Raw genomic sequence first — 24,904 nt, 5'->3', positions numbered from 1 at the left:
CAGTTAACTATTCATAACTCTTTGCATATGTTATGACAGAATCCATAGTACTGTTGCTGAAATTGTCAACTGTAAGGGAAGAACATTCTCCATAAAGCCAACAGAAAGGGACCAAAGGAACAATATCCAATTAGACATTTCCTGCTACAGAGAGTACACAAATAACATAAATATTTAATATAGGTAAGGGAAAATTACATGAGTCATCTTTGAGCTAAAAGACAATAATAGTAGTAACTTTCAGTTGCAACGGCCATCATGAGTGTCGTGTGCCACTGAACAAAAATTATTTCACAGGATGGCTGCTAGACCCTCTTTTTTAACAGGCGGCCTATTCCCTGGAAACGCACTGCTAGACACATCAACAAGTGCCTTGAAGCTGTATGGCTCATGCATAGAAAGCTCTGAAAGCACCTTCCGGTTGAGCTGGATGTTCTCCTTCATCAATCCACGCATGAAATTGCCATAGTTCACCTGGTGGTCAAATGCAAGAAAAGAGCTACTTAAACAACCATGATGAATCTGGTAGTGTTATCTTCAATTGGTTGTATCGAAATTATCATGCACAGGATGGAACTACTGAGGATTAAAATCTTCCTTTTTGACAACTTGAGTGCAATGGATACATACCCCATGCAATCGTGTATCAGCATTGATGCGCTCGATCCAAAGGGACCGCATGTCCCTCTTCTTGTTACGTATGTCCCTGTAGGAATACTGCAAGGCTTTCTCAACCCTCTCCCTTGCTATCCTTATGCAATTTTTCGCCATGCCTCTAAATCCCTTTGCCAACTTAAAAATCTTTCCCTTGTTCATTTTCTATAAAGTTTCACCCCAAAGCTTAGCTTTCTCAACCCTCTCCCTTGCTATCCTTATGCAATTTTTCGCCATGCCTCTAAATCCCTTTGCCAACTTAAAAATCTTTCCCTTGTTCATTTTCTATAAAGTTTCACCCCAAAGCTTTACCCGCTTCCTGATATGTGTAACATAAATTGGATATAATATATAATGCTTAGCTAGAAGCAAACTATTCAAGTAGGGCGTCTTGTTCTCATAAAAGTTATCTAGAACTCTAGAAGCAAGCTTACGTCCCCTTATCCTACATTAGAAAAGCTGAGAAGAAACATCGAATGAATGGATAAAGAAATTATTCTATGAACTGCGTTCATGCACTGTCAAACCGACGGGCACATAAACTAAGATAGTAAAATGGAGAAACATTCACAAAATTATGGTCGGTGACACATTTAGAACCCTGCTAAACACTATAATGAGTACGAACAACCTAAGAATTAAGAAGAGCATAATGGAATAACAGGGATAGCATATAACAATCGGTTGACCTTGATCACATACTTCTTTTTAGAAATTGAGTAGTCGCAGAGAGATTGGGGAGTGAGAAGAATACTCAATAGGAATCCATTAAGAAGAAGAGGAAGATGAAGGGATTGCCGAGGTGCGACCATGCAAGTCCCGGTATTTCACACGGCGGCAGTTCACCGGAGACGATGAAGTAGGATCCAACGTATGGGGCCTTACCTTAAGGCGTGCCCCCACCGCCGCCAGAGTTGTGCGAAGAGAGAGAGGAAAGGCGGAGCGGTGGTGGGTGGAGCTGCCTCCGGCAATTGGTGAAATAAAAGAAAACGAGAGAGATGGAGAAGTTCTTGCCAGATTACCTGCCAATGAAGCGTCGCTTACGTCTGCGCAGTGGTCGCTGAGCGGCTGCTGCTCGCCGGGACGAGGAGGCAAGGCAAAGGCGAGACGGTGGCGGCGGCGGCGGACTGGCGGAGGGTGGTCTATTTTCAGTTTGTCACTATGTGTGGGTAGCCTTTTTCCTCTCGGCGTACTTAGTGGGCTCATATGTGGGCTGGATCTTTCCACTACCTCCGCCCATACATGGGCTATATTGATAATTGACCCACCCAACTTACATTTGGTTCTTTTTTAATTCTGTTGCCCTTAGAACACGTAAAATGTGTTTATTAGCTAACTCTCTTAAACTTTATATATGCAAATTTGCTAACATGGAATAAAAAGAGAAAAGGAGAGAGAAAAACCATTGCCATACATGACAACGGCTAAGAGCCGGGAAATTTTATTATATGGAGGTGGATAAAAAGAAAAGTAGTGTAATAAAAAATATTTTATCGTATTAATGAAGAAATTGACTTTATCTTTATACATATCATTATTAAAAAAAAGTACTTGTTGCTTACATGGATTAGACAAGCGTTCACAGTGGACTCTACCTTTAAGCATGTCCTTAGTGTTTATACAGTAATTAAAGGCCGGTTTGGTTTGTATGGTCTAAATTTGTTTTACCAATTTTAAGATCGCATTAATAGAAACAGTAGAAAGAGAAAGTTTGGTTTGAATCCAAACATATGCCAGCCTACCTATGCCAAATAAGAAAATGGTAATTCCATGGAGACGAGAGTAAAAGAAAAGTCGTAAGACAGTTTTGGCTTTAAACCAAACCAGCATCAGTTGTATACATAAATACTGCAGTGACAGGGGAGGTAGGCACATTGTTCTCCTTTTCTTCCCCGTTGGGAGTTTGGGTTGAGTTTAATTTGCTACAATAATAATAATGATAATATACACATGCATGTGTCTGTTATTAGATTTGTGTATAGCTTGCAAGATCGATCGCTCGCTCGCTTGCTTGCTTGAGAGCTGGGGACGGATCGATCGTTAGAACTGCGAGAGGAACTGGAGCTGCTTGAGGATTGGGGTGAGCGCCTCCATGAGCTTCTCGCAGGGGTGGTTGTGCACGCCCTCGTACGTGGTCACCACGATGCTCGTGTCCTTGGCGAGCCGCTGCACTTGCTTCTTCACGTTGCACGTGTGGTGGGTGCACCGGTAGTAGCTCCTGCATGCGCATATACATGAACTTTTTCATCACCATGTATGTCATAGACGAAAAAAAATACATATATCGGTATATATCTGATAGAAAATCGTAAAATTGTACGTGTGCCGTGGGATGGATTTGCTTAATTAGCCCACGAGAAGAGGCCGGACGATGGTCGCGCCACCACACCGGGCCAACTTGTCATACCACACCCTCACCACCAAGCTGCACTCCGCACCCTACCAGGCGGCACCGGCCGCACCGGTGCATGTACAACATTGACTATGATTCTTCTTATTGGTAATTGGGCTACGATATCCCCTTAATTCTCTTGATTGATTTTGTAATTAAGAAACTATAATACTACTAATTAATTGTAAAATGCATATAAGCTAGCCTCTTTGGGCCTAACATAGAAAGCAAAAAAAAAAAACCCACAATACTACTAATTTAGTTGTAAAAACATCTAAACTTTTGCAACCGATGAACCTAACACAGTATTAAGAGAATTAAGAGGATACCCTAGCACAGTATTTTAGTGGATATCCTAGAATATAACCAACGAGGAGAATCTGGTCAGCAGTGTGGGCACCAATACCGTGTGGTGGGGAGATTACCGCACGATGTTGCGTAGCGGGGCGCGGTATTGGGCAGCGGTGTGAACCCGTCCCATGGCACATGTATGTTTTTTCGAAATCCTAGATGAGTATATGTATACATGCAAAATGAGACATAAAGTTAATGAAAATCTTTTTATGTCATACAATCATGGCGAAATATATTTGCGGACTCAAGTACTTAGACACAATATACATGAATGTGGGAAACAGTTTTTAGCACACAGGTATAGGTACACTCGTGTGCTTGCATGTCATCTAAATAGTCATAAAAAATATGAAAAAATTTAACAAGATAGATTAATATGATTTATATCACTCCACAAACATGCAAGTTTAAATTCAACTTCTACAAGTTGTAGCAAAAGGAACAAACAAAACTGAAACTAAGTATACGCATATTCATAATTGTTTTTGTTATTTTTGCTACAACTTGTAAAAGTTGAATTTAAACTTGCATGTTGGTGGAGTGATATAACTCATATTAAACTATCTTGTTAAATTTTTTTATAATTTTTTATGACTATTTAAATGACATGGAAGCAACGTGTGTACCTACACCCATGTGCTAAAAAATTGCTTCTACATGAATGTCGTATGTAGTATATATATTATCACGTGTGTATTTTGGCCATTTCCTTTATTTCCAAATTAATTAAAGGGTTTTTTCTAATTTCTGGTTGAACAGTAGAGAAATATGTGAAAATTTTTGAAATGTTATTTGTCCCAGGTGATGCCTTTCTTAGATTTTGAATCTCACTGAGATCAATAGATCATTATAGAAGCAGGATTTGAATATTCAAGATTTCAAAAACTGTTTGAACCCAAATATGAAATATTTCATTTGAGTATACACATTTTTATCCTTTTTGAAACATTTTTTATCCAAAACATCTAAAATTTTAACTATAAATTTAATAATGTCAATTCCCTTACACTTCAATTATATTGTTTTATTTAGCATTAAATTGCAACCCTGAAACTTTAACTTTGAGGCTAGTATCTTTTATATTTTACAAGTTCGATTATACAATTTGTAAGTTCTTAGGAACAAAATCTGTAGACCAAAGTTCATAAAACTACATATACCTGATCAAACAATCACAAAACTCTTGAGATGGTGTATCGCAAAACTAAATAGTAAGATGGAGTAAAGAAAAACTGCAATTTTGTAAATTTATCACAAAATTGTAGGTTTAGCATTAATTTAATCTCAAAACTACAACACTTATAACTTTAATATAGTTGTAGGTATTTAAATTATAAAATTTGTAGTTATATAATTTTTTTTATTAAATTTGCAATTTATGATAAATTAGGTGAACATCAAATATGAATTTTTAATATGGTTTGGTTAAAACATTTGTAGTTTTGAAATTTACTTAAATTTATAAGGTCATAACTACATATGTTTCTATTATTTCTACTCCCTCCATCCACATATATGAGGGATTTTGGCACTTTTATTTGTCTACAAATAAAGGAAGCTTATGATCCCGATGACAATAAAGTACATCGAACATCTTCTTAGTTTCAATTCAATTCGTCAACATGATATTTTTCTACTTTATTCAAGGTAAATATGTTAAAAAGTATAACATACATCACCTCAGTTGTAATTTCATCTTACTACATATGCTAAGTTGGCGTAATCAAGACTTATTTTTGTGGATGGAGGTCATTTATAAAATTAGATGAAACTAAAAAACTCTGAAGGGCAATACAAAGTCATTTTAGAGGCCATTGTCCCTTCTTGTGTTCGCCCTGATACTAATTTGAAAGTATGAAAATATAAAATTCTAACTGAAGAAGCATGGTTGTTCATCAAATATTTCTAAAAATTAAAATCGATAGATTTGTTTGGTTCATTTAAAAGTCGTTAACATTGGCTGAATTGGTTCAGCTTTTAGCTGATGTGAGTGATCGGATCATTATCTGGGATTTGAGATTCATTATTTGCTAAATGGTGATTTGAGTTGAATATGAAAAATATTTTTGTTTAAAAGCTTGGTATATATGTTAGCACCCAGAGTTACGTTAGAATTAAACTTGGATTTAGTCCTATATAAATTAACGATATATAAGTTACGTGTTGTCACCATGGCGGCGGCAGCTAGAGATATTTGGCGAACAAGAAGGGAGCGTAGCTCTCCTAACACATCCTATGTGTAAATAGCCCGAGATATCCAAACACGTATAGGCACGTCATGCAGCATGCTCATGCATTAGTTAGTGAGCGTTCAACCTCCTAGCTATTCTTAATTTCTTATAATTCCAGGGTCAAAAGACACATGGCTAACGTACGTACGTACGTAGTAGGTTTATAATTTGAGTTTGATTGTTGGGTTAATGGGTTTGTGTATATATAGATGTTTCTTCTTTTGAATTATTGTACTTAGTTCAAATTTGAACTTGTAAATCTCAAAGCTCTCAACACATGCATTAATTCAGGAATAGGTTAGAAGTGTTGATATGCTATAAACGTACATGCAATCCTCGTATATGGCAGCCATGATCGAAATCGATAATATAGAGGAACTTAATTTAACTAGCAGATATATCGAACCTGGGGTGCTTGCTGTTCTTGACGGCCTTCTGCCCGTACTTCCTCCACCGGTAGCCGTCGTCCAGGATGTCGTTGTCGCTCCTCGTCTGGAACGCGAACCGCGGCCGGCTCGCCTTCTTCTTCCCCGACCTCCCCGCGCCGCCCTTCGCCAGCTGCTTCTCCTTGTTGCTGCAGGCACCTCCGCCGCTCTCGGCCGCCAGCTGCTGATCGCCGTGATCGTTCTCACCGCTGCACTGATCCGCCTGCGCCGCCGCCCCCGCCTGCTGCAGCTCCGGCGCCGCCTCCGGAGGCACTACCTGCAGGCACGTCTGCAGGAGGGACTGCCAGTCCAACGCCGTCATCGCCGGCAGCATCATCGGCAGCGCAGTCGTCGTCATTAGTTGGTGATCATCAGGGGTGCCGCCGTCCAGGCCGCCGGGATGGCTACACGGCGGCGGGGGCTGGAGCGCCTCTAGTGGGGCGCCGTGCCGGTCGCCTGACGTCGTCGAAGCCGCCGGCTCGGCGAGTGGCGGCGGTGTCAGCGGCACCGGGAAGTAGGGGAAGTGAGGGATCGTAGCAGCAGCGTGGCCTGCTTCGTGGTGAGCATCATCTCCGTGCAGATGCTCCATGGCTCAGTGCTGCGCACGCATGCGATCCCTCGCAGAGAGAGCGCACCGGCGATCGATTTATAGCCGGCGATGGATTGAGCTGGTGAGACGTGCGCACGCTGCTGGGGTTTGCATGGGCTCTTGGAGTGCGCGTGTGGAATAAGACGCTAGAAACCAAGAGGAAGTTGGGCAAACGTGCACGCTCAAAGCCAGGGATAAGATTACAAATCGCTAAATCAGACAGGAGATGGAGAGAGGTCGAGAGATAGCGCGCAACCAGATCACAACCACCTGTATCTAGGGTCGCTCAACTGCCCGTCGCCTCGTCCCTGAACGAGTCTTTGAATTTTTACCTTCGTCGACCAGTGCACAACTGCAAATATGCATGGATGGAAGCTTGTGGAATACGTGCTGTCCCAGTCTGTCTGATATAGTCCCTCCGGCTAAAAAAACCAATTTTTCAGTTTTGATGTCAAGCATTTGATCGTCTGTTTTATTTAAAAAATTTAAAAATTTTAAAAAATTAGCCACATATAAAATACTATTCATGTTTTATTATCTAACAAAAATAAAATTATTAATCGTAAAAATTTTTAAAATAAAATAAAGAGTTAAACATTGTATCTAATAACTAAAAAATTAATTTATGTTAAGACAGAGGGAGTACTCTGGTTGATTGAGAGAGCTATCGCCTCGACCGTTTCACAGAGCTTGGAGATTCAGTCAGAAGTCTTCCTGTCTGTAAAAGTTACGTAGGTACGTACTCCTGCTGGTTACTCTTGCACGAATGAATCGCTCGTTCTAGATCGTTTCTTCTCTTTGGTCTTTTACAGTTTCGCCGATAACCGGTCGAGAGCTGCAAAATGCAATGGCCCACGGTGGCAGCCAATGCAATGGCGGTTTGCGTTTGGTGGGGTCAGGTGCATGCACATGTCCACGATAAAACAACAGCATGTTAAATTGTTAATATATCTTTACTACTTAAAAATCCTCGGTCTTTTTCTCATCTTATGTTACATATATTATATATAAACCGGTCACGTAAAAACCACCGCTTCTAGATAAACCCAGAAAAAAAACCATTTATTTTATCCATAGGCATATGCACCTATAGAGTCCATAATCAATTTATATAGGCATGTTGCAATGCACTAATATATAATGCTAACCATATTAATTGGGAAATGAATTCTAATCCTAGAGAGATATATCATATTATTTTTTGCATGTTATTTAAAATTATACTTTTTGAAAATAATAAGATAAATTAATATGTCATATATCACTCCACAAATATACATATCCAAATTCAAACTCCATAAATTGTAAAAAATGATCAAATTAAACTATGACTAGTATGTATAATTCCATCATATTTTTTTAACTTATAGAAGTCAAATGTGATCTTGTATATTTGTGTATTGATATATCACAAATTTAAATATTGATCTATCTTATTATTTTTTTTATTTTTTTAATGACTATTTAAATTACATACAAGAAATGAGGATATTACCTTGAGTGATTAAAAGAGTTTTCCTTTCCGATTGCTCACACAAGTTATTTACAGAGGCTATATCTCTGCTACTTAGAAAACGGCAGTTTGTCCTCTCTCCCCTTGCAGACTCCCATCCAATGAAAACCGTAAAGCCAACAACTTCCCTTTCCTCTCTCATCGCACGCTCCTATGGGCATGGGTCAACCCGCGGATAGTTTAGAGTCCGTTCTAGTTCAACAAAATAAACTAAGTTTCACTATAAAATATAATTTATTTTATTTAGTTGAATTAGAGTCGATCCTAAAATATCCACGGATCGACCCACGGCCATCCCTACTCCCAACCTGAGAAATAAAAAAGGCTTCCCTCTGCCATTGCACAATCACACCCCAAAAAATGTAAAAAAAAAAATGAACTGCTCTCCTATGCTCTACAAGAAAATCAGAACAAATAAACAACCTTTATTTTTTTTTGCTTGTTGTATTTATTGAGCCCATTCTCAATAAACCCATAATAATTAATAGTATATAATAACTCACTATCATGTTGAAAAGTATGGGTAATTCACTACTGTACGGAAAGTCATTCAGTACTTACTTCGCCTCACAGATACTTCATTTTTTTCCTTTTTTATTTATTGCTCATTAAATAATTTAATTTTAATATTAGTATTTAATAAGATAAGCAATAAATATATTGAAATTTGTTAAAGAGGAGAGTAAATATTAGAGTTTGGAAAAGAAATACGAGACGAATATATTGAAGTTTCTAAAGTATATGACATTATATTCTTTTTAGTTTTTATTGATTTGTGTAAGATAAGCCACCGATGAAGTATCTATGGAAGTAAAGGAGTACTACAAATTAATCCTGTCACTGCGGCATTAAAATAATCGTGATTTTGAAGTATAGAAATATATAGGTAAATACCCCCCTACTTACAAGAAGAAGCTTAACGCAGAAACCTCAATCTCCATGATGTAAGACGTGGATTCATCATCTTTAATTTAGGATCGACTATCATCAATTCATCAGCGTGACAGCGATCGATCCATATATAAGCACATAGCTTCTCGGACACTTCGTAGTTAAGGGCATATAAATAAGCCAGATTACGTGTCGCAATTCGATACCCAATAATTAAATGGGCGCTTCCTAGTTACGCGACGGCTACTCGGTCAGACATATGAAAACCGTACATACAGAAAAACCTCGTGCTGATATTCTCATGCAATTATATACGCTTATATATTTTCCCAATGAAGGTCTACATCTATGGACTCGCTGTGCAGTTTGTTTGTAAGTATCTTATTTTATTTTGCATTTATGGTCAGCTTGCAAAGTTGCAATATACGAGTACAAAATTGGTGAAAGCTAACCGTTGATTATGTTGGTAACGGGACGGATCAGAGCCGAGCTGGTTAAGAACACACCGCCTCTGACTGCCCCCCGTCCCCAACCAGGGCTCCACAGGAGGATGGTCCCCGGTGTAGAGGCGGACAGTGCGCGGCAGTAGCTAACGAGGGCACGGAGGTAATAGTTGAGTGAGGGCAAGCGACGGACACATGAAGGTGAGCGAGGGGTGGGCGCACGACAGCGCGGAAGCGGTGGCCAAAGAGGGCACGCGGAGCTCGGGGGCAACGACAATAGTCAGTTGAGGAGGAGGGAAGAAATTAGGGTTTAAGGGTTTATGTATATGATGCGCTGACAACTCAACTATTGAGCGTATTGTGTTTCAAAAACCGAAATGTTAGTGGACTCAAACATTCCGAGCCCTACTTGGAACTCTGAGGTTCGTTCCAGGTGGATCCTGACACCGATGGAAAATTTTCTAACCCTGAAGTCGATCGATTACATATGGTCAAATATTAGGGGTGTGTTTGGTTAGCAGGATATGTCTGGATGGGAGATGACTATCCAAGTTTTTGATGTGTTTGGTTCATGGACGAAACTGGATATGATGGTCCAGATAGACAATATTTTATAAGGATGCTGGATGGGTTTATCCGGCCAAATTGGCCGGATGAGCTCATCCACCCTCACTAACCGTGATTATTAGTGATTGATTAGTGATAATTAGCTTATTTTGTCATTAATTAGCAATTAGTAAGTTTAAATTGATGTTAATTAATGATGATAGATATATTTTATTAATAATTTATATTAATTACGATAAGATCTATGATGATTAATTTATATTATTATTTATTAGTAATTCAATATGTCCATCCCATCTATCCTCATCCATTCAACCAAGCAAAAAATTGGATCATCCGATCCATCTAACCAAATATAAAACTGAATCTTCATATCCCTAAAATTATGGATCACCATATCTCATCCCATCTTGACCATCAACTAAACACACCCTAGGTGATTCTTTGTAACAACGACAACTTGTTTTGCGGATCTTTCATCATAACACCAACCAATATAAAAACATAAAGAACGTTTGGAGACCAAAATATGAATTAAACAATCCTACTTAGCCATTTTTTTCATCTATTATGATTTAAAGGAAAAAAGCAATAGTAAAATATACTACTATATTCCTATCCTCGATGGTGATTGACAGTTGAGCCGTAGGCTATTACACATGACGGAAGCCCAACTTCCGAACTCCTTCCAGATGGACCGACCTAATAACCAAACGACCAAAACCAACATAAGCGCACGATCCCGCACACAGACAGGTGGGGCCGCCTCCATTCGTTCCTCTTCTTCCTCCCAAGTTGCAACCTCCAGCGCCGCGCCGTTGCGCCTGGTTCCACAGTTCACGCCCATGGCGGCGCCTCCGCCAGCGGACAGCCGCCTCCTCATTGTATACGCCTCGCAGACGGGGGACGCTATATACGCCGGCAAACGTGTCCGCCGAGAGGTCTAGCGTGGGGGCTGCCCGGGCCGTCGACGCCTCCCAGGGGACAGCTTCAATCTCCCGTAAGTTTCGAACCCTTGAAACCCCAGGCTCACGGTTCTCTCGGCCGATATCGTCGTGATCGCCGCTCGAATCGATGCGTATGCTTTTTTATTTTTCAGAGTTGCTTGGGCAGGGGGATCCCCCAGATTCCATGAAGGTCTTGGAGATAGGATCAGTTTGATTTGGTAGGATCTATAAGTTCGAGTCGCTAACTGGGTTTTGGTTCTTTCATTTTTGGGCGTGGCAGGGTTTTGGAGGTACTTTCGTCAAAAGAACTGGGTGCTAGGTGGCTTGAAGGTTTCCGTCATACTGTGTTTGGGCTCGGAGATTCAAGCTATCAGAAATACAATGTGAGTCTTCTAGCTTGGATTATTAGCTTGTTACTGCACAGTCCTTGACTATTTTTTAGGTAAGTTAGGTAGTCAATACCTACTAGTTTGGATTGTATGAAATATCCCTAGTTCATGTGGCTGTGGGGATTGAACTATATGCTTGTGAAAATAGTTATTTCACAGGATAAATGTAATAGCAGCATGTTTGTTGCTATTTTAACTGCTTGTAATGTACTATCGGTGATTCACAACCTTCCAAGTAAGCCCGGGCTTAATTCCTTTTCTCCAAAATTAAAAAAAAAAAAGATGCTCTATTGAGCAAGCATTTGAAAGCTTGCTGAGGGCTATGACATATTTAGTTGCATATCATTTCTGTGTACTCCAAACATTTGTTGCATGTTCCACCGTGCTGATGTAGTGCCATCTTTTATCTCGATTAAAATTTTATAAGAAAATTTAGGCTAGTTGTTATTATGTCTTTAAAACTTGTCAAGTATTCCTGCTTATGTATTCTCCAGTCTTTACTGATGTTCATCTGCTGCAGTTTGCTGCAAAAAGGCTCGATTGAAGGCTTTTACATCTTGGTGCACCAATCAGAGATGACCAGCACCCTTCAGGGTATGTTTTAAATTCTGTTACCTCTTCATTTTCTATTGTTTCGATACTGCACTGCAAATCCTGGAAAAATTGGATGCTACATGTTTTTTCTGGTGCCAAAATTTGAGCATTCTCCTTTTCCCTTCTTGTTTCAAACAACTCCTCAAGTTTACCAAGCATTTCTAACAGTTTATGCAAGGAGCACTGACAAAGAGAAGTAAATACCAGTCTGTTTATTGCATCCCACACTAAACTATACATTAAACATCTAGCCATACATTAAACATCTAGCCCACCAGTATCATCTAGCAGGTGGGCGATGCTGGCAGCACCATCCAGATCCAAATAACAAGTACTGAATTGCATGCGTGCAAATATGCAATATATATAGTAAGAGACCATACAGTAGCATCTGCATGTAGACTAAATTAAAACATGATCAACCCAGGCACCAGGATCATCATGTATGCATGTATGGTCGATTGGGCATGGCAGCTGATCTACTCAGCTAGTCGCTGCGGGTCCAGACAACGTGGTCCTGCGGCAAGAAGTGGCAAACCGGCACCGTGCCAGGCTTCACCTTGAGCACCTGGAACGCGATGTGCTTCGGGTTCCACCCGGCCGTGTCGGCGTGGCACACCGCGACGGTCTCTACGGTCGTGCCGTCCCTGCCGGCCATCGACACCGTGTACGCCCTCGTCGCCTGCGTCCGGTGGCACGCGAACACGGCGTACGCGTACGGCTCCGCGTGGCAGGCGACGAGAGTGTCGCCGCCGGCAGCCGCGCGCTTCACCGCCGTCATGGTGTACTCCTGCTCCGGCGATCCCTCCTTCCCGACCACGGTCGACACGGCCCTCACGTGGCTAGTCCCGAGGCTCGACGTGGCGAAGTCGACCATGGACTCGAGCGACGTGGCGCACGCCTTCTTCTCCCCCTTAGCCGCCGGAGCCTCGCAGTCGCGCAGCGTCCGCGCCATCTCCGCCGCCTCGACGGAGCCCGGGTTCACGGAGAACCGGCTAAGGATCTCCGAGACCTTCTCGGAGGAGAACGGCATGGTGTCGGCCTCGCTCTGGGGAAGGAACTTCGCTCCGGCCGTGGTGGGCGTGAAATGGACGGTCATCGTCTTCCCGGGGTGGAGGTCCTTCTCCAAGAAGAAGAGCGCCACGTTGGGGTCGTCGTGCGGCTGCGTCTCCGTTGCGGCGTAGTTGTAGATGAAAGGCGCGACGCTGACGTGCACAGGCTTGCCGCGGGGCTTCACGTTGACGCCGACACCGCCCTTCCCGACGCCGACGGTGGTGCCGCCGGGTTTGCCGTAGCCTGGCTTCACGTTCACGCCCACACCGCCCTTCCCGACGCCGACCGTTGTGCCGCCGGGCTTACCATACCCAGGCTGCACGTTCACGCCCACTCCTCCTTTCCCGACGCCAACACTGGTGCCGCCGGGCTTGCCATAGCCAGGCTGCACGTTCACGCCCACCCCTCCTTTCCCGACGCCGACGCTGGTGCCGCCAGGCTTGCCATAGCCAGGCTTCACGTTGACACCCACGCCGCCCTTCCCGACGTCGACCGTGGTGCCGCCGGGCTTGCCGTAGCCAGGCTTCACGTTGACACCCACACCGCCTTTGCCGACGTCGACCGTGGTGCCGCCGGGCTTACCGTAGCCAGGCTTCACGTTTACACCGACGCCACCCTTGCCGACATCAACGGTTGTCCCGCCGGGCTTGCCGTGGCCCGCGTCGACATGGATGCCTCCCCAGCCGACGTTCACCGACGTGTCTCCGCCTGTATGCAACCAAGGAGAAGGGTTAATTAATTGGTCGATCAGGTAGTTTAATTGTATCCAAGATGTTTGCTTAATTACCTGGAGTGCTACTGAGGAGCTGAGAGAGCGAGCTTGGCATGGGAGTGTCGGGAAGAGCTGATTTCCAGTATTGCTCTGGAGCCCGAGCTGCATGGCTTCCAACTGAAGCGATCTGCACGCAAATTATCGCTTAATGTTACAACAGTTTCAACATTCCCGGATCAGTAGCACTAATACTGATGTTAAGATTCCGGTAATCATGGAGCTCAATCTCCCTTGCTCAGTCGCTCTATGCGTTCAGAAAGTGACCGCCTATGTTACTAGTTCCACAAAAATCAGGGTAGTTCGCACCTTGCGGTTGAACACGACCTGTCAATATGCTATATACGTGCAGACCTTTCCATGTAACGAGCCTATAATATCCATAACGCTACTTTATTGGTGTTCAACTGGCTTTCCAAGTTCCTTTTAGGTATGAGCACAGTACATGCTGTGAGTTTCAAAAGTAAAATGATGTGACTGTGAGCTGAATCTCGTAAACTACTCCGTCCGTGACTCCGTCCATAACTATAAGAGATTTTAACGATCAATTCGGACTAACGCTGATCCAGATTCATCTCTAGGATACCTTACATTAAAGGATGAAAATAACTATAAGAGATTTTAACGATCAATTCGGACTAACGCTGATCCAGATTCATCTCTAGGATACCTTAAATTAAAGGATGAAAAGAGTAGCATGCACCACATACCTATCACTATTTTTTTTTACTACTCGGGATGATCTTGACAACATCAAAACAGGGGGCAGAACAGAGTATTTCCTTACAAAAAGAACACCGCCTATGCATGTGTATATGGTAATCAGGAACTGACCAACAGGACGCCAAGGAGGCAGGCGATGAGCCTATCCATGGAGACGCCGGACCAGTGAGCAAGATTGAGCTGCGCTTGGAACGATGCAGGTGATGGCCCTGCACCCAACACAGATCCAGTTTATTTATAGAACCGAGCAAGAGAGTAGCTAGGTAGTTGGGGGAATTAAATTTGGCACAACCCGATGAGTTAATAATCGCGCTGAGCCATACGGTAGCACTACATGCACCACTGCTACGTCCGTAACCGGTCACCCGTAGCCCTGCACCGCCTGGTACACAACTCTCGTACAACGTTACAAGAATACTACTGTACTACCCAGGGTGACACTCTGCTCCTAGCTAGAGCGGTGTTGCTGAATGCTGACAACTAGAAGAACAGGGACCGGTGCTACAGAAACTTGTCTCAACCGTCCCTGCCTCAACTCGCGCTATTGAATGCATGCCCGTCGGCCGTCGCCGTCGCCGATCCGATGCAACATTGCCACTTCCCCGCGGCCGGCTCGCTGCTGCATGTACACGCGGTGAAATCATTTCTCCTGTTGTCACCCCGATCCTTCTAGTACCGGAGTACTCCGGTGTCGAACGCAAGCAACAGCCCAACCAATCCATGGACCATATCGGAGACGAACTCCATAAACTGTCCATCTGGGGGTGGTTGGGGGATATATGTGCAAGCCAGTTATTGAAAACTGGCCATGCTGGCCGGCATGCACCTGTCTACTCTGCCTGTACGGGCTAGCTCGCTAGATCAAGCGGAATGCGTGTACCGAATGGCGCAAGCTACACCAATCCTCGTCGGGATGGCGGAGCACGAGAGAACGCTGCGGTTCGGGACTTTTTGCGTGCGTGCTAACCAAGCCGGAATGGGCACTAATGGAGCGTGGGAACTCTGGCCAGGTCGTCTTCACTTTCGGTTGGGAGTTGGCTGGAGACAAGCGCAGGGAAACTTGAAGAACAACAGCTGAAGTTCCCCCACTGCTACGTGCGGGCACCCGCCACCTTTCCGCCTCCGGTCCATGAATTGACTCGTGGTTGGCAAAGAATTTCTTTTCAGATAAATTCGCAGGTTCCTCCTAACTTCAGTGTTGAGTAAATGGATCATTCCTTAAGAATACTGTTAGACTGCTAGTTAAAATTAACACTAAATACTGCTCAACTGTCATTAGTTAGGGTCAATTGCTTGTTATGCATACCCATGTTCTTAACTACTTCCTCCCATCTCTCCTGGTGTACCGCATCCCACCGCACCAAGCCTGAAATAACTGTGATTGAGACTTTTCATTCATACTCTCCCTGCAGGTACTCTGTTTCCAGAAGCATCCTCTGAGATGAGCTGTTTTCTTAGTGTGCTTAATGTATCTATGGGCTGATTTACTTCGTTACCATAAAATAATATTGGCAATGAAAAAATAATATGTTGTCAACATATGGTATGTTTTTTTTTCATGGATTTTTATCCTTTAATTTAAAATAAACCCCACCAAATTTTATTACCGTCTGGATTTTTGATCACACCCAGTGGGGGAGGGGAGTTACTTTAGGGAAAGGGGTTCCGAGGAACTTGTTTTCGAAAATTTTGTAGCTAGAATCTATCTATTTTTCACCATATATACATATCTCTCATTTAGCCTTTCGTAGTCATCTAAATCCAGTTCAAAACATTAAAAAGCAATTAGTAGCCCTACATGTATTTTGTTATAGCTCTACCTCCGACTACACCACCTAATATTAAAAAGTTGGTTTAACCACACTTTTAGATTGGTGTGATAGAATCCTTACCACGCCTCTCATGTCAAGAGAAAAGTTGGCATGATAGCATTGTTTTGCCATATCGGTCTAACTAGCATATCCAAAAGGTGTATATCTAAAAATAAAATTAGGTAGAGAAAAATTTCAAAATAAATAATTAAAAGATACAATAATAAAACAAAATGTCTTATTACCAATTTTTTATTGCAAACCGCCAAATTACTAGTAGTATTTGAAATCAGTGGCAATTTTTTTATGGGGTTAGCTCCCACTATCAACTTTAGGCCCATCAAGCCCTCTAGTCCCTGCTAAAATTTTGTCATATGTCTACATAGAGAGGGACTAAATTTTCAGATTCCACTGTTATTTTTTTAAAATCCGCCCCTATTGAAATGTCAATACTTTAGGAGGACAAATTTTAATTCCAACCAACCATACTCCATAGATGCTGGCCAAATTAGCTGCTTGTATACAGTCCTTTTTGCAACTTTGCGTATGCTTTCTATTTGATGCTAGATATTTGCTCCGGTCCAATAAAAAGTACCTCGAGATACCAAATTGTTTCTCATCATTGGATCTAGCTGAGTAGGATGTGCACTGTTAAATCCAACGATCAGAGACGATTTGGTACCACGAGATACCGGTACCTTGAGATATTTTTTGTTAGACTGAAACAAATCTCTTGATGCTATGCACTATGCACTGTACTGATCCATTAAAAGCAGTAACTAATCGAGCTGCACCAACAGTATATACGGTTAACTAGCGCAGGGATTTGCATCAACATCTTTTCACTTTTGCTTATACTTATAAGTTAAAATTTAAATTTTAAACCTTAAATTTAAATTAGATTTTGGTTATAGTTTATTTTCTAACTTTGGCTTTTAGATCGCTAAGAAAATACACACATATATATAATTCACAAATTATCTTTCGTTGTAAATATATCGTCTGTCTTATTCACTGTATCACCCCTTGATCCATAGTACTTAAGCTTATTGCAAATAACTTGTCATGATTGATGGTGACGACGGAGGATTTCTCCCAAAGAGATATAGAAGGATATATTGTGCTGGTAACCAAAACAAGCTCAGAGTTGCTAATGCGTGCGTGATATCGATTCTTCGTCAGCTACGATTGGTTCGTTCATTGGCGCACTGGTCGTTCCAAAGAGGAATGTAACGCGACCGACAAAATACAAACCTTCAAAGATTGCCTAATGCCCTGATTACATCCGAACGCTTACTGTCGATCATAAATACTCTTCAATGTACATGGCTGCCGCAACACCATGACAGTAGGAAGAAACAAGATGTACGTACTAGACACTTACGCACCAATGAGATAAATCTTACTTGTATGTTTTTGCACCAGTTTTTGGAAATACTGATGCAGTATATTGCCACCGATTTGGCTATACTTCCATGGAGAGATGTTCGGGATCATCTTTTGGCTTGCTGATGGAAAAAAGTAATAACATATTTACAAACAGAAAATAATCTAGAAATAAAACTTATACATATTATTTATATATATATATATATATTCATAACGATCTAAAATACAAAATTGAAAAATAAAATGCATTAAAAAAATCATAAAATCAACTTCGAATTTAAGGATAAAAATTTAAATTTTAGCTTATAAGAAGTATAAGCAAAAGGTAAAAAATAGGGTGGTTAAATCAGTGGTAAGCGAAAACGGCTCTCCTTAAATACCTCGAGAGGTTGGCCGTTGGGTGGTAGTACAACGTTTACGTGCAAAGCTTTATCCTTAATTCGCCACGGAAAACACCTTTTCCTAGACGCGATGGTTAACTAAATCGATCGTAGTCCAATAGTTATTTCGTATCTAGGAGGGCCAATTAATTACTCTTTTGCGAAATAAGTGTCAATTAACTATGACGCGCGTGTGGAAACCGCAAAGTTGATTGTGCTCTAAAGCTGGCACACATGGCCATCCATTGCATGCTCATCACAAGATTCCGGAATCGCAACCATGGCCCCATAAAGCACCAGCATGAACACTATTCACAATACTGGAAGGAGTAATTTGGCCGTTGTACCAAACAATCTGTTGTCCATGGGGAATACGAGATCATTTTTGCGGTTGGGTTACTTGCGTACAGACCTTCTTGCAGTGACCAAAAATGGAGGGGAAGATATCTGCAACACCTAGGAAGGATTGAGCACCGGACAGATTGATCGCAGATGATACTTTACCCGTTGAAGTAACAGCTGCAAAAAAGAACATTGCATCGGCCCTTCTGTCGGCAGCCCATGTTTCTCAGACAGGCTGAAGAAGTCGTACTAGTACGGAATAAGTTTACTTTGGATCCCTCAAGTTATCACGAAGTATCAAAATCATCCCTCAACCGCAATACAGAAATATTAGCCCTCGAAGTTACGAAAACCGTTTAAATCAGGTCTCTCGGTAGTATTGGAGGATGGTTTTGTTAACGTGGCATCCTAGTCAGCAAAAAATATATTAAAAAATTCATGGGACATGCCTATCAGTTGCCAAGTCAGAAAAATACTTTAAAAAATATGGGGCCCACGTGTCAGCCTAATAAGAAAATAGAAAAAATAACCCTCTCTCCCATCCCCACTGAGGCCGGTGGCTGGAGCAGGCGAAGGCAGCAGTCAAGGGCGTGAGCAGCGGCGGCAAGCGCGGGGTGGCTCGGCCGCGAGAGCAATGGCGAGCTCGGGCGTGGGCGCGGGGCGGCGACGGCAGTGGGCGCAAACTTGGGGCGGCTCATGCGCGGGATGGCGGCGGCGGCGGGCGCATGCTTGGGATGACAACGCCGCTGTAGGTCTTGGGCAGGACAACGACGCCGTACCGCTGCTGCCGCTCTCCGACCTCGTGCGCCCGAACCTTGAGCTGCTGGATCTGGGTGGCCACGCGGCGGCGGACCACCATCGCCCATGGCAGGACGGTGGCCCGATGAAGGCGGCCGAGGAAGCCCTTGCGGCGGCGGGGGCCACCTGAGCGCGTCTGCGCGTACCTCTCGACGCAGTTGTTGGAGTCGTAGGCGAGCTCCATGACCTGCTTGATCCAAGCTCGGACCTGGTGGTCGCTGGCACGCTCCTTGGTGCCGGCGAGGTGGCGGAGCAGGCCGTTGATGCTCTCCATCTCGTCCCTGATGAACTGCACATCGCCGCGGACGCCGGCCAGGAGCTCCGCCTCCTTGCCGATGACCGCTAGAAGCTAATGCACAATGCTCAACGTGAGGTCCGCCATAGGCAGCAGAGCCCAGCTAGTTCACAAAATCTTCTCGCCAAAATCTGTTTCATCAAAAAGTTAGCACGTACCACAAATTGACACGCAACAAGTGTTCACTGGAATCACTATGCAATGCAAGAAGAAAAGTGAGTTGACACCGCGGCGACGATGTCCGGACCTGAGGGAGACGGTCGACGGGGAGGACGAGGTAGGTGGCACCGGCCTCAAGCCGGTCATCGATGGCGAGCACCGGCGCCGGGCGGCCGAGCTAGAACCCGTCGCCGCGGCACACGACGAGGCGCCCGACGTGCTCCACCATCACCTCCCCGGCCATCCTCCCCGCCTCCGCCGCCCGCCTCTCACCTCTCCGCAGCACCAGCCGCACCCCTCTCTGCCTCCTCCTTAGCCGCCGCAGCCTCGGCCGGACGCACAGCCACCCCAGCAAACCACTCGCCATGGCAACAAAAGTTTGCCGCCGACGCCACCCCAAGCCTGTGCCCGCCGCCGCCGCCGTTCCGCACCCGAGCCGCCCCAAGTTCGCGCCCACTGTCCTCGCTGCCCCGCGCCCACGCCCGAGCTCGCCGCTGCTCCCGCGGCCGAGCCACCCCGCGCTTGCCGCCGCCGCCTGCGCTCTAGCCACCGGCCTCGATGGGGAAGGGAGAGAGAGGATTTTTTTTTCTAATTAAGCTGACAGGTGTGTCCTATATTTTATTATTGAATATTTTTTTCTAGCTTGGCAATTGATAGGTAGTTCTCATAAATTTTTAATATATTTTTTTGCTGATTGGGATGCCACCTCAGTAAAATCACCCTTCATTACTATCAAAAAAACCGGATTTGAACGGTTTTCGTAACTTTGAGGGCTAACATTTCTGAGATTGTAGCTGAGGGATGATTTTGATACTTCGTGACAACTTGAGGGACTCAAAGTGAACTTATTCCTACCAGTACCTCTCAATCTGGCCCAGGACTACTTTGGATTAGGCCCAATATAGTCGCTTTCGTATTGAGAGATTCCCGAATTTCGCTCTTTTCGCGGGGCCATTCCCAGTTTGCTACTACATCACAGAGAGAATGCTCATTTCTGTCACTGTCCGCTGAATGTGATCCAGTTTTTATTTTTTGAACGAATCCAATTCCCTATTTTCTCTCAAACACTCTCCATGGGTCCAAATCCAGTTCCGTGAAAATATCTACCAAAAAGGATATAAGAGGTTGAATGTCACGAAACACGTGTTTACCTTACCATGCCGAAAGTGGATTGGATGGCACCAAGATCAGTATTTGTATCAGCAGCGTAGTAGCAAAACCGAGAATACCACGGAGTGATCGTTTGAGTGTTTCATACTAGTTGTTTCGAAGATGTAATTAACAAACTTCAAGCTTAGTTTGAAACCAATGTTTTATGCTTGTTTTCTTTCGTGACATTGACTTCCAGATAAATCGACAAATTGCGATTTCTCTTGCAGGAAAAGAGTATTCTTCATCTTCTTTTGGCGACAAAAAAGGATTAGTACGTACGTGTGATGTTTGCACCCAACGTCTTCTGTGATTGCTAGTAGTAACATACTTCTGCCACATCGTGTGAGATCCTTCAACTGATCATGGCGAGCGTAACGAAAGGGCCCAAGCGATACCGTAGAATCATCTCTCTGGTCAGAAACTCAGAATCAACCTAGCTAGCATTTCCCGCTGAGAAGTCGTAAGTACGATACATTGAACAAACATGCATTATTAGCCACTGATAGTTGATATATATACACGCGTCCAAAGATAGAGACTAGCCAAACTCTATTATATGCGTAAGTACACTGTTGTATATACAACGGAAACCGCATACGTGTACAGCTATCTGGGCCTTGTTGCCTAGTACAGAACACTTCGATTTTTAAGAGGGTCTAGTAAAACACTTGGCCGAGAGCAGAGAACGGGAACGGCACGGCGCCTCTGCTCTGTGCTAGCTCGGCCGCGTCACCGCCGGCCGCCACGGCACCGCGACCCACGTCGGCCCCGATCCGCCGCCTCTTGCAGGGATCGGGCCCGTCGTTGCCGGCCGCGGACAGCTCCTCCTTCTTGGCGAGCATGGCGCGCAGCACGACGCCGGGGTCGTCGGCGAGCTTGGAGAGGAACGCCATCATCTGGCCCGGACGGCTCTCGGCGGTGCGCAGCCTCTGGTCCATGGCCTGGAGCTCCTCCTCCATGCCCCTCTGCTCGTCCCGCAGCCGCTGCACCGCCTCGATGGTGCCACGCACCTCCTCCCCCTCCTCGCACAGCTCCCTGCCCGACGCCTTCTTCTTCTTGCGCACGATCCGCGGCAGCAGCTGCGCCTGCCCCCGCAGGAACGACTCGTGCGCGAACTCCCACCTGTCCGGATCCACCTTGCGGAACCCCTGAGAGAGAGAGAGAGAGAGCACAGCAGCGACGCAAGAGTTACACCCACGGCAGAGCTGCTCTAGCAGAAGCAGAGGAGAGGAGGGAGGTGTATACGTACGTAGGTGTTGAGCTGCCGGACGAAGCTGGCGAAGTTGCGGTGCTTGAAGTAGGAGGGGAGGAGGAAGTCGGAGAAGGCAGCGGGATCGAGCACGAGGAACGTGTTGCCGGCGTCTCCCCAGCGCACGACGGCGTTCGTCGACGGGTCGCTCACCATGTGGAACGTCTTCGCCACGAACGGCGCGACGGCCCCCGGCCCGCCGCCGTCGCTGTCGCCGGCGGCATGGAGCTGGTGGACCTTGCACTCGCTTCCCATCACTGACACCACAGCCAATCTCTCTTACTCCAGGGCGCGGTCGTGGCAGCGAGCGCGGAACAGAATAGGAAAAAGGCGCTCGCTTTTTCCTCGCAAAGTGTCCCGTTCGTCGGTGGGGGTGTGGGGGTAGTGTCGTAGTGAGCTACTCCCACACGCGCGCAAGATATTTCCGGCCGGGGCGGCGAGGCCTCCTATATAGGGGTTTCGGTCGGTGTCACGCTCGAGCGTGCCGACCTTATCGGCGTCGCGTCGCAGTGGCAGTGGTGGCGGCACGGGCTTGGGCCGCGCGCGCGGGCACGCAGGGCAGGTGGGATGCGAGGGAGTGGCCGCTTCTTCGCTCGGGCAAATCGGACTTCTTCGCTCGGGCAAACGGCGGCAACAAATGGAGCCATCCGATTTGCCCCGTGACGTGGTGCCTGATTCCGCGAGGATTTGGGCATGTCGCATACGGGCCACGTGTGGCGGCACACGGGTGTAATAAGGCGTCGCGCTGTCTCCTGCGGCATGGCATCTCCGTTTGTGCTTTTTTTTTTCTTCTTTTTGTGCTTTTCCTATTTGGGTGTGCAACTTGATACGGTTGTTATTGGAGAGGACAGCAGATTGGTCATATAAAGGCCCGTGTTTGGATCGCATCCGACCTTTTCTCTTGTACGCAATAGTAAATTGGACTTCTGATTGACATTAGATACATTTGATCGGTTGATTTATATAATATATTTATTTTTTGATTTCTGTATCTAATCATTTGACCATTCATCTTATTTAAAAAATTTATAAAAAAACAAAAAAATTAGTCACGCATAAAGTATTATTCATGTTTACCATATGGTAACAATAAAAATATTAATCGTAAAAATTTTTTAAATAAGACGAAGATTCAAAACATTATATCTAAAAACTAAAAAATAAACTTAACATGCAACGGAGGTGGTACTACCTCCGTTTCTTAATGTAAGATGTTTAACTTTTTGGTTACAACGTTTGACCATTTGTCTTATTTAAAAATTTAGTACAAATATAAAAAATAATAACTCATGCTTAAAGTTCTTTTGCTAATAAAGTAAGTCACAAGCAAAATAAATGATATTTCCAAAAAATTTTGAATAAGACAAATGGTTAAACATTACAAGCAAAATAGTCAAACACTTACATTATGAAACAGAGAGAGTACTATCTAATCTAATACTGTGAATGGCTTTACGGATCAACTAAGCTCAACATTTCCACCCCATCTTTTCACGGTTGTTTATGCTTATAAGTTAACATTTGAATTTTCAACCTTAAATATAGAGATGATTTTAGTTTTTTTATTGTAGTTTTTTTTATAGTCTTTATTTTGAGATTGCTAAGAACACGTATATAAATATTTTATTTCTAAATTACTTTTGTTTCCAACTATGATGTTTGATTTTTTTTCCTCAAAAGCCAAACAATGATTTATATTTGTTATAAATGAAACAACTTATTAGCAATTAAAAAATAATTTCTATATAAAACTTTCGTATACATATGCATAGCGATAAAAAAACGAATATCGTAAAATAAACTATGATGAAACCCCTAAAATTAACTCTAAATTAAGGTTTTAAAATCTCAACACTTGCCAGTGAGCCCATGCCCACTCTCTTTTTCTACCCTTCATCTACTGTTCTCTATTTGCTCTCCTTCTATGCCTTCTTGATGAGCCTGCAATAAACCATCACCCATTGATTTAACCATGGCCATAAATCTAAATTTATCATCAAAGGAAAGTAATGAAGAGGATATACCTGATCTCAATGAACCTATGGTCGAAGAAGATGGAAACCATGATATTCATGAGGATCATCACATCGGAGGTGATGTCCAAGGTGGTGGCATCCATGAAGTGATTCATGTTAACAACAACTGTTATGTATCTGAGCAATAATACATCCAGGTAAACTTGTCATAAACAACATGAAAGAACAAGAATTATCCTTGACTTGAATAACTGAAAACTTTACCAAATTTCTATAAAGATGATTACTAAAATGGGAATTCTTTTACCTTGATCTACATCAGCTATGTTCTTGGACTAGAAAAAGTCAAGTTTGAGAAAATCAACTAGAAATTGATTTACCTGTTTATTTTGCTAAAATGGGCATTTTTCTACCCCTCGTCGTCGTTGCCTCCACCACCACCACATCCATGCCGCATCCATCCATACCTGTGTTTAGCTGTAAGATATAGTTACAAATCATATAAGAAATTGAACAGTGCCATATGTACTTAAAAATAATTGTTTGCCTAAACTGATCGAAAGGGTATTACACACGCTCGCCTTTTATTTCCATGTAAACCAATTCCTTACCGGTTTTATAAAAAACAACAGTTCCGTACTGCTTCCTCCATTTTTTTTTGACGTCGTTGACTTTTGATTTATATTTTCACCATTTATTTTATTTAAAAAATTTATCTAAATATACAAAATTATAAATCATACTTAAAGTTATTCCCGTAATAAACCAATTATAATAAAATAGTCAATAATTACATAACTTAACTTTTTTAAATAAGAC

General features: G+C 43.6%; 5 protein-coding genes and 1 long non-coding RNA gene across 10 annotated transcripts; 1 reads left to right on the top strand and 5 right to left on the bottom strand.

Moving 5' to 3' along the window:
• Nucleotides 1-107: 107 nt before the first annotated feature.
• LOC102703439 (50S ribosomal protein L20-like) lies at nucleotides 108-1,759 on the bottom strand. 2 transcript variants are annotated; one of them, XM_006644602.2, is made up of 2 exons: nucleotides 631-879; nucleotides 108-474 (listed from the first exon to the last, which is right to left on the bottom strand). In XM_006644602.2, exons 1-2 carry the CDS (start codon nucleotides 814-816, stop codon nucleotides 292-294), a joined length of 369 nt encoding a protein of 122 aa, XP_006644665.1. In that variant the 5' UTR covers nucleotides 817-879; the 3' UTR covers nucleotides 108-291. The 2 variants fall into 2 exon arrangements, 1 of the variants encoding a protein (XP_006644665.1); XR_001550960.1 differs by lacking the exon at nucleotides 631-879 and adding an exon at nucleotides 1,677-1,759 and having other exon boundaries at nucleotides 391-474.
• Nucleotides 1,760-2,471: 712 nt separating this feature from the next.
• LOC102702435 (probable WRKY transcription factor 56) lies at nucleotides 2,472-6,699 on the bottom strand. Its single transcript, XM_006646231.2, has 2 exons — nucleotides 6,038-6,699; nucleotides 2,472-2,872 (listed from the first exon to the last, which is right to left on the bottom strand). The coding sequence occupies exons 1-2, from the start codon at nucleotides 6,643-6,645 to the stop codon at nucleotides 2,695-2,697; spliced, it is 786 nt and encodes a 261-aa protein (XP_006646294.2). The 5' UTR covers nucleotides 6,646-6,699; the 3' UTR covers nucleotides 2,472-2,694.
• A 4,064-nt stretch (nucleotides 6,700-10,763) lies between these two features.
• On the top strand, nucleotides 10,764-16,146 carry LOC107303461. Of its 3 annotated transcripts, XR_001549434.2 has the most exons (5): nucleotides 10,764-11,059; nucleotides 11,287-11,389; nucleotides 11,916-11,989; nucleotides 15,545-15,713; nucleotides 15,947-16,146. It is a non-coding gene; the product is annotated as an uncharacterized LOC107303461 (long non-coding RNA). The 3 variants fall into 3 exon arrangements; XR_001549433.2 differs by lacking the exon at nucleotides 15,545-15,713 and having other exon boundaries at nucleotides 15,947-16,145; XR_001549432.2 differs by lacking the exons at nucleotides 15,545-15,713; nucleotides 15,947-16,146 and having other exon boundaries at nucleotides 11,916-12,092.
• LOC102703166 (BURP domain-containing protein 3) lies at nucleotides 12,181-14,754 on the bottom strand. 2 transcript variants are annotated; one of them, XM_015832614.2, is made up of 3 exons: nucleotides 14,646-14,754; nucleotides 13,830-13,941; nucleotides 12,181-13,750 (listed from the first exon to the last, which is right to left on the bottom strand). In XM_015832614.2, exons 1-3 carry the CDS (start codon nucleotides 14,682-14,684, stop codon nucleotides 12,477-12,479), a joined length of 1,425 nt encoding a protein of 474 aa, XP_015688100.1. In that variant the 5' UTR covers nucleotides 14,685-14,754; the 3' UTR covers nucleotides 12,181-12,476. The 2 variants fall into 2 exon arrangements, with proteins under 2 accessions (XP_015688100.1, XP_040383853.1); XM_040527919.1 differs by lacking the exon at nucleotides 14,646-14,754 and adding an exon at nucleotides 14,522-14,625.
• A 2,341-nt stretch (nucleotides 16,147-18,487) lies between the features above and the next one.
• LOC121056737 (disease resistance protein Pik-2-like) lies at nucleotides 18,488-20,143 on the bottom strand. Its single transcript, XM_040530017.1, has 2 exons — nucleotides 19,797-20,143; nucleotides 18,488-19,680 (listed from the first exon to the last, which is right to left on the bottom strand). Exon 2 carries the CDS (start codon nucleotides 19,526-19,528, stop codon nucleotides 19,151-19,153), a length of 378 nt encoding a protein of 125 aa, XP_040385951.1. The 5' UTR covers nucleotides 19,529-19,680; nucleotides 19,797-20,143; the 3' UTR covers nucleotides 18,488-19,150.
• Nucleotides 20,144-21,308: 1,165 nt separating this feature from the next.
• LOC102702893 (heat stress transcription factor C-1b) lies at nucleotides 21,309-22,519 on the bottom strand. The gene is made up of 2 exons (XM_015834331.2): nucleotides 22,110-22,519; nucleotides 21,309-22,008 (listed from the first exon to the last, which is right to left on the bottom strand). Exons 1-2 carry the CDS (start codon nucleotides 22,362-22,364, stop codon nucleotides 21,517-21,519), a joined length of 747 nt encoding a protein of 248 aa, XP_015689817.2. The 5' UTR covers nucleotides 22,365-22,519; the 3' UTR covers nucleotides 21,309-21,516.
• Nucleotides 22,520-24,904: the final 2,385 nt, after the last annotated feature.

Source organism: Oryza brachyantha, chromosome 1 (assembly GCF_000231095.2).
Source record: "Oryza brachyantha chromosome 1, ObraRS2, whole genome shotgun sequence".
In the NCBI taxonomy this organism is placed as follows: Eukaryota; Viridiplantae; Streptophyta; class Magnoliopsida; order Poales; family Poaceae; genus Oryza; species Oryza brachyantha.
The sequence above is the reverse complement of the archived record's forward strand: the minus strand, read 5'-3'. Positions and strand labels throughout refer to the sequence as shown.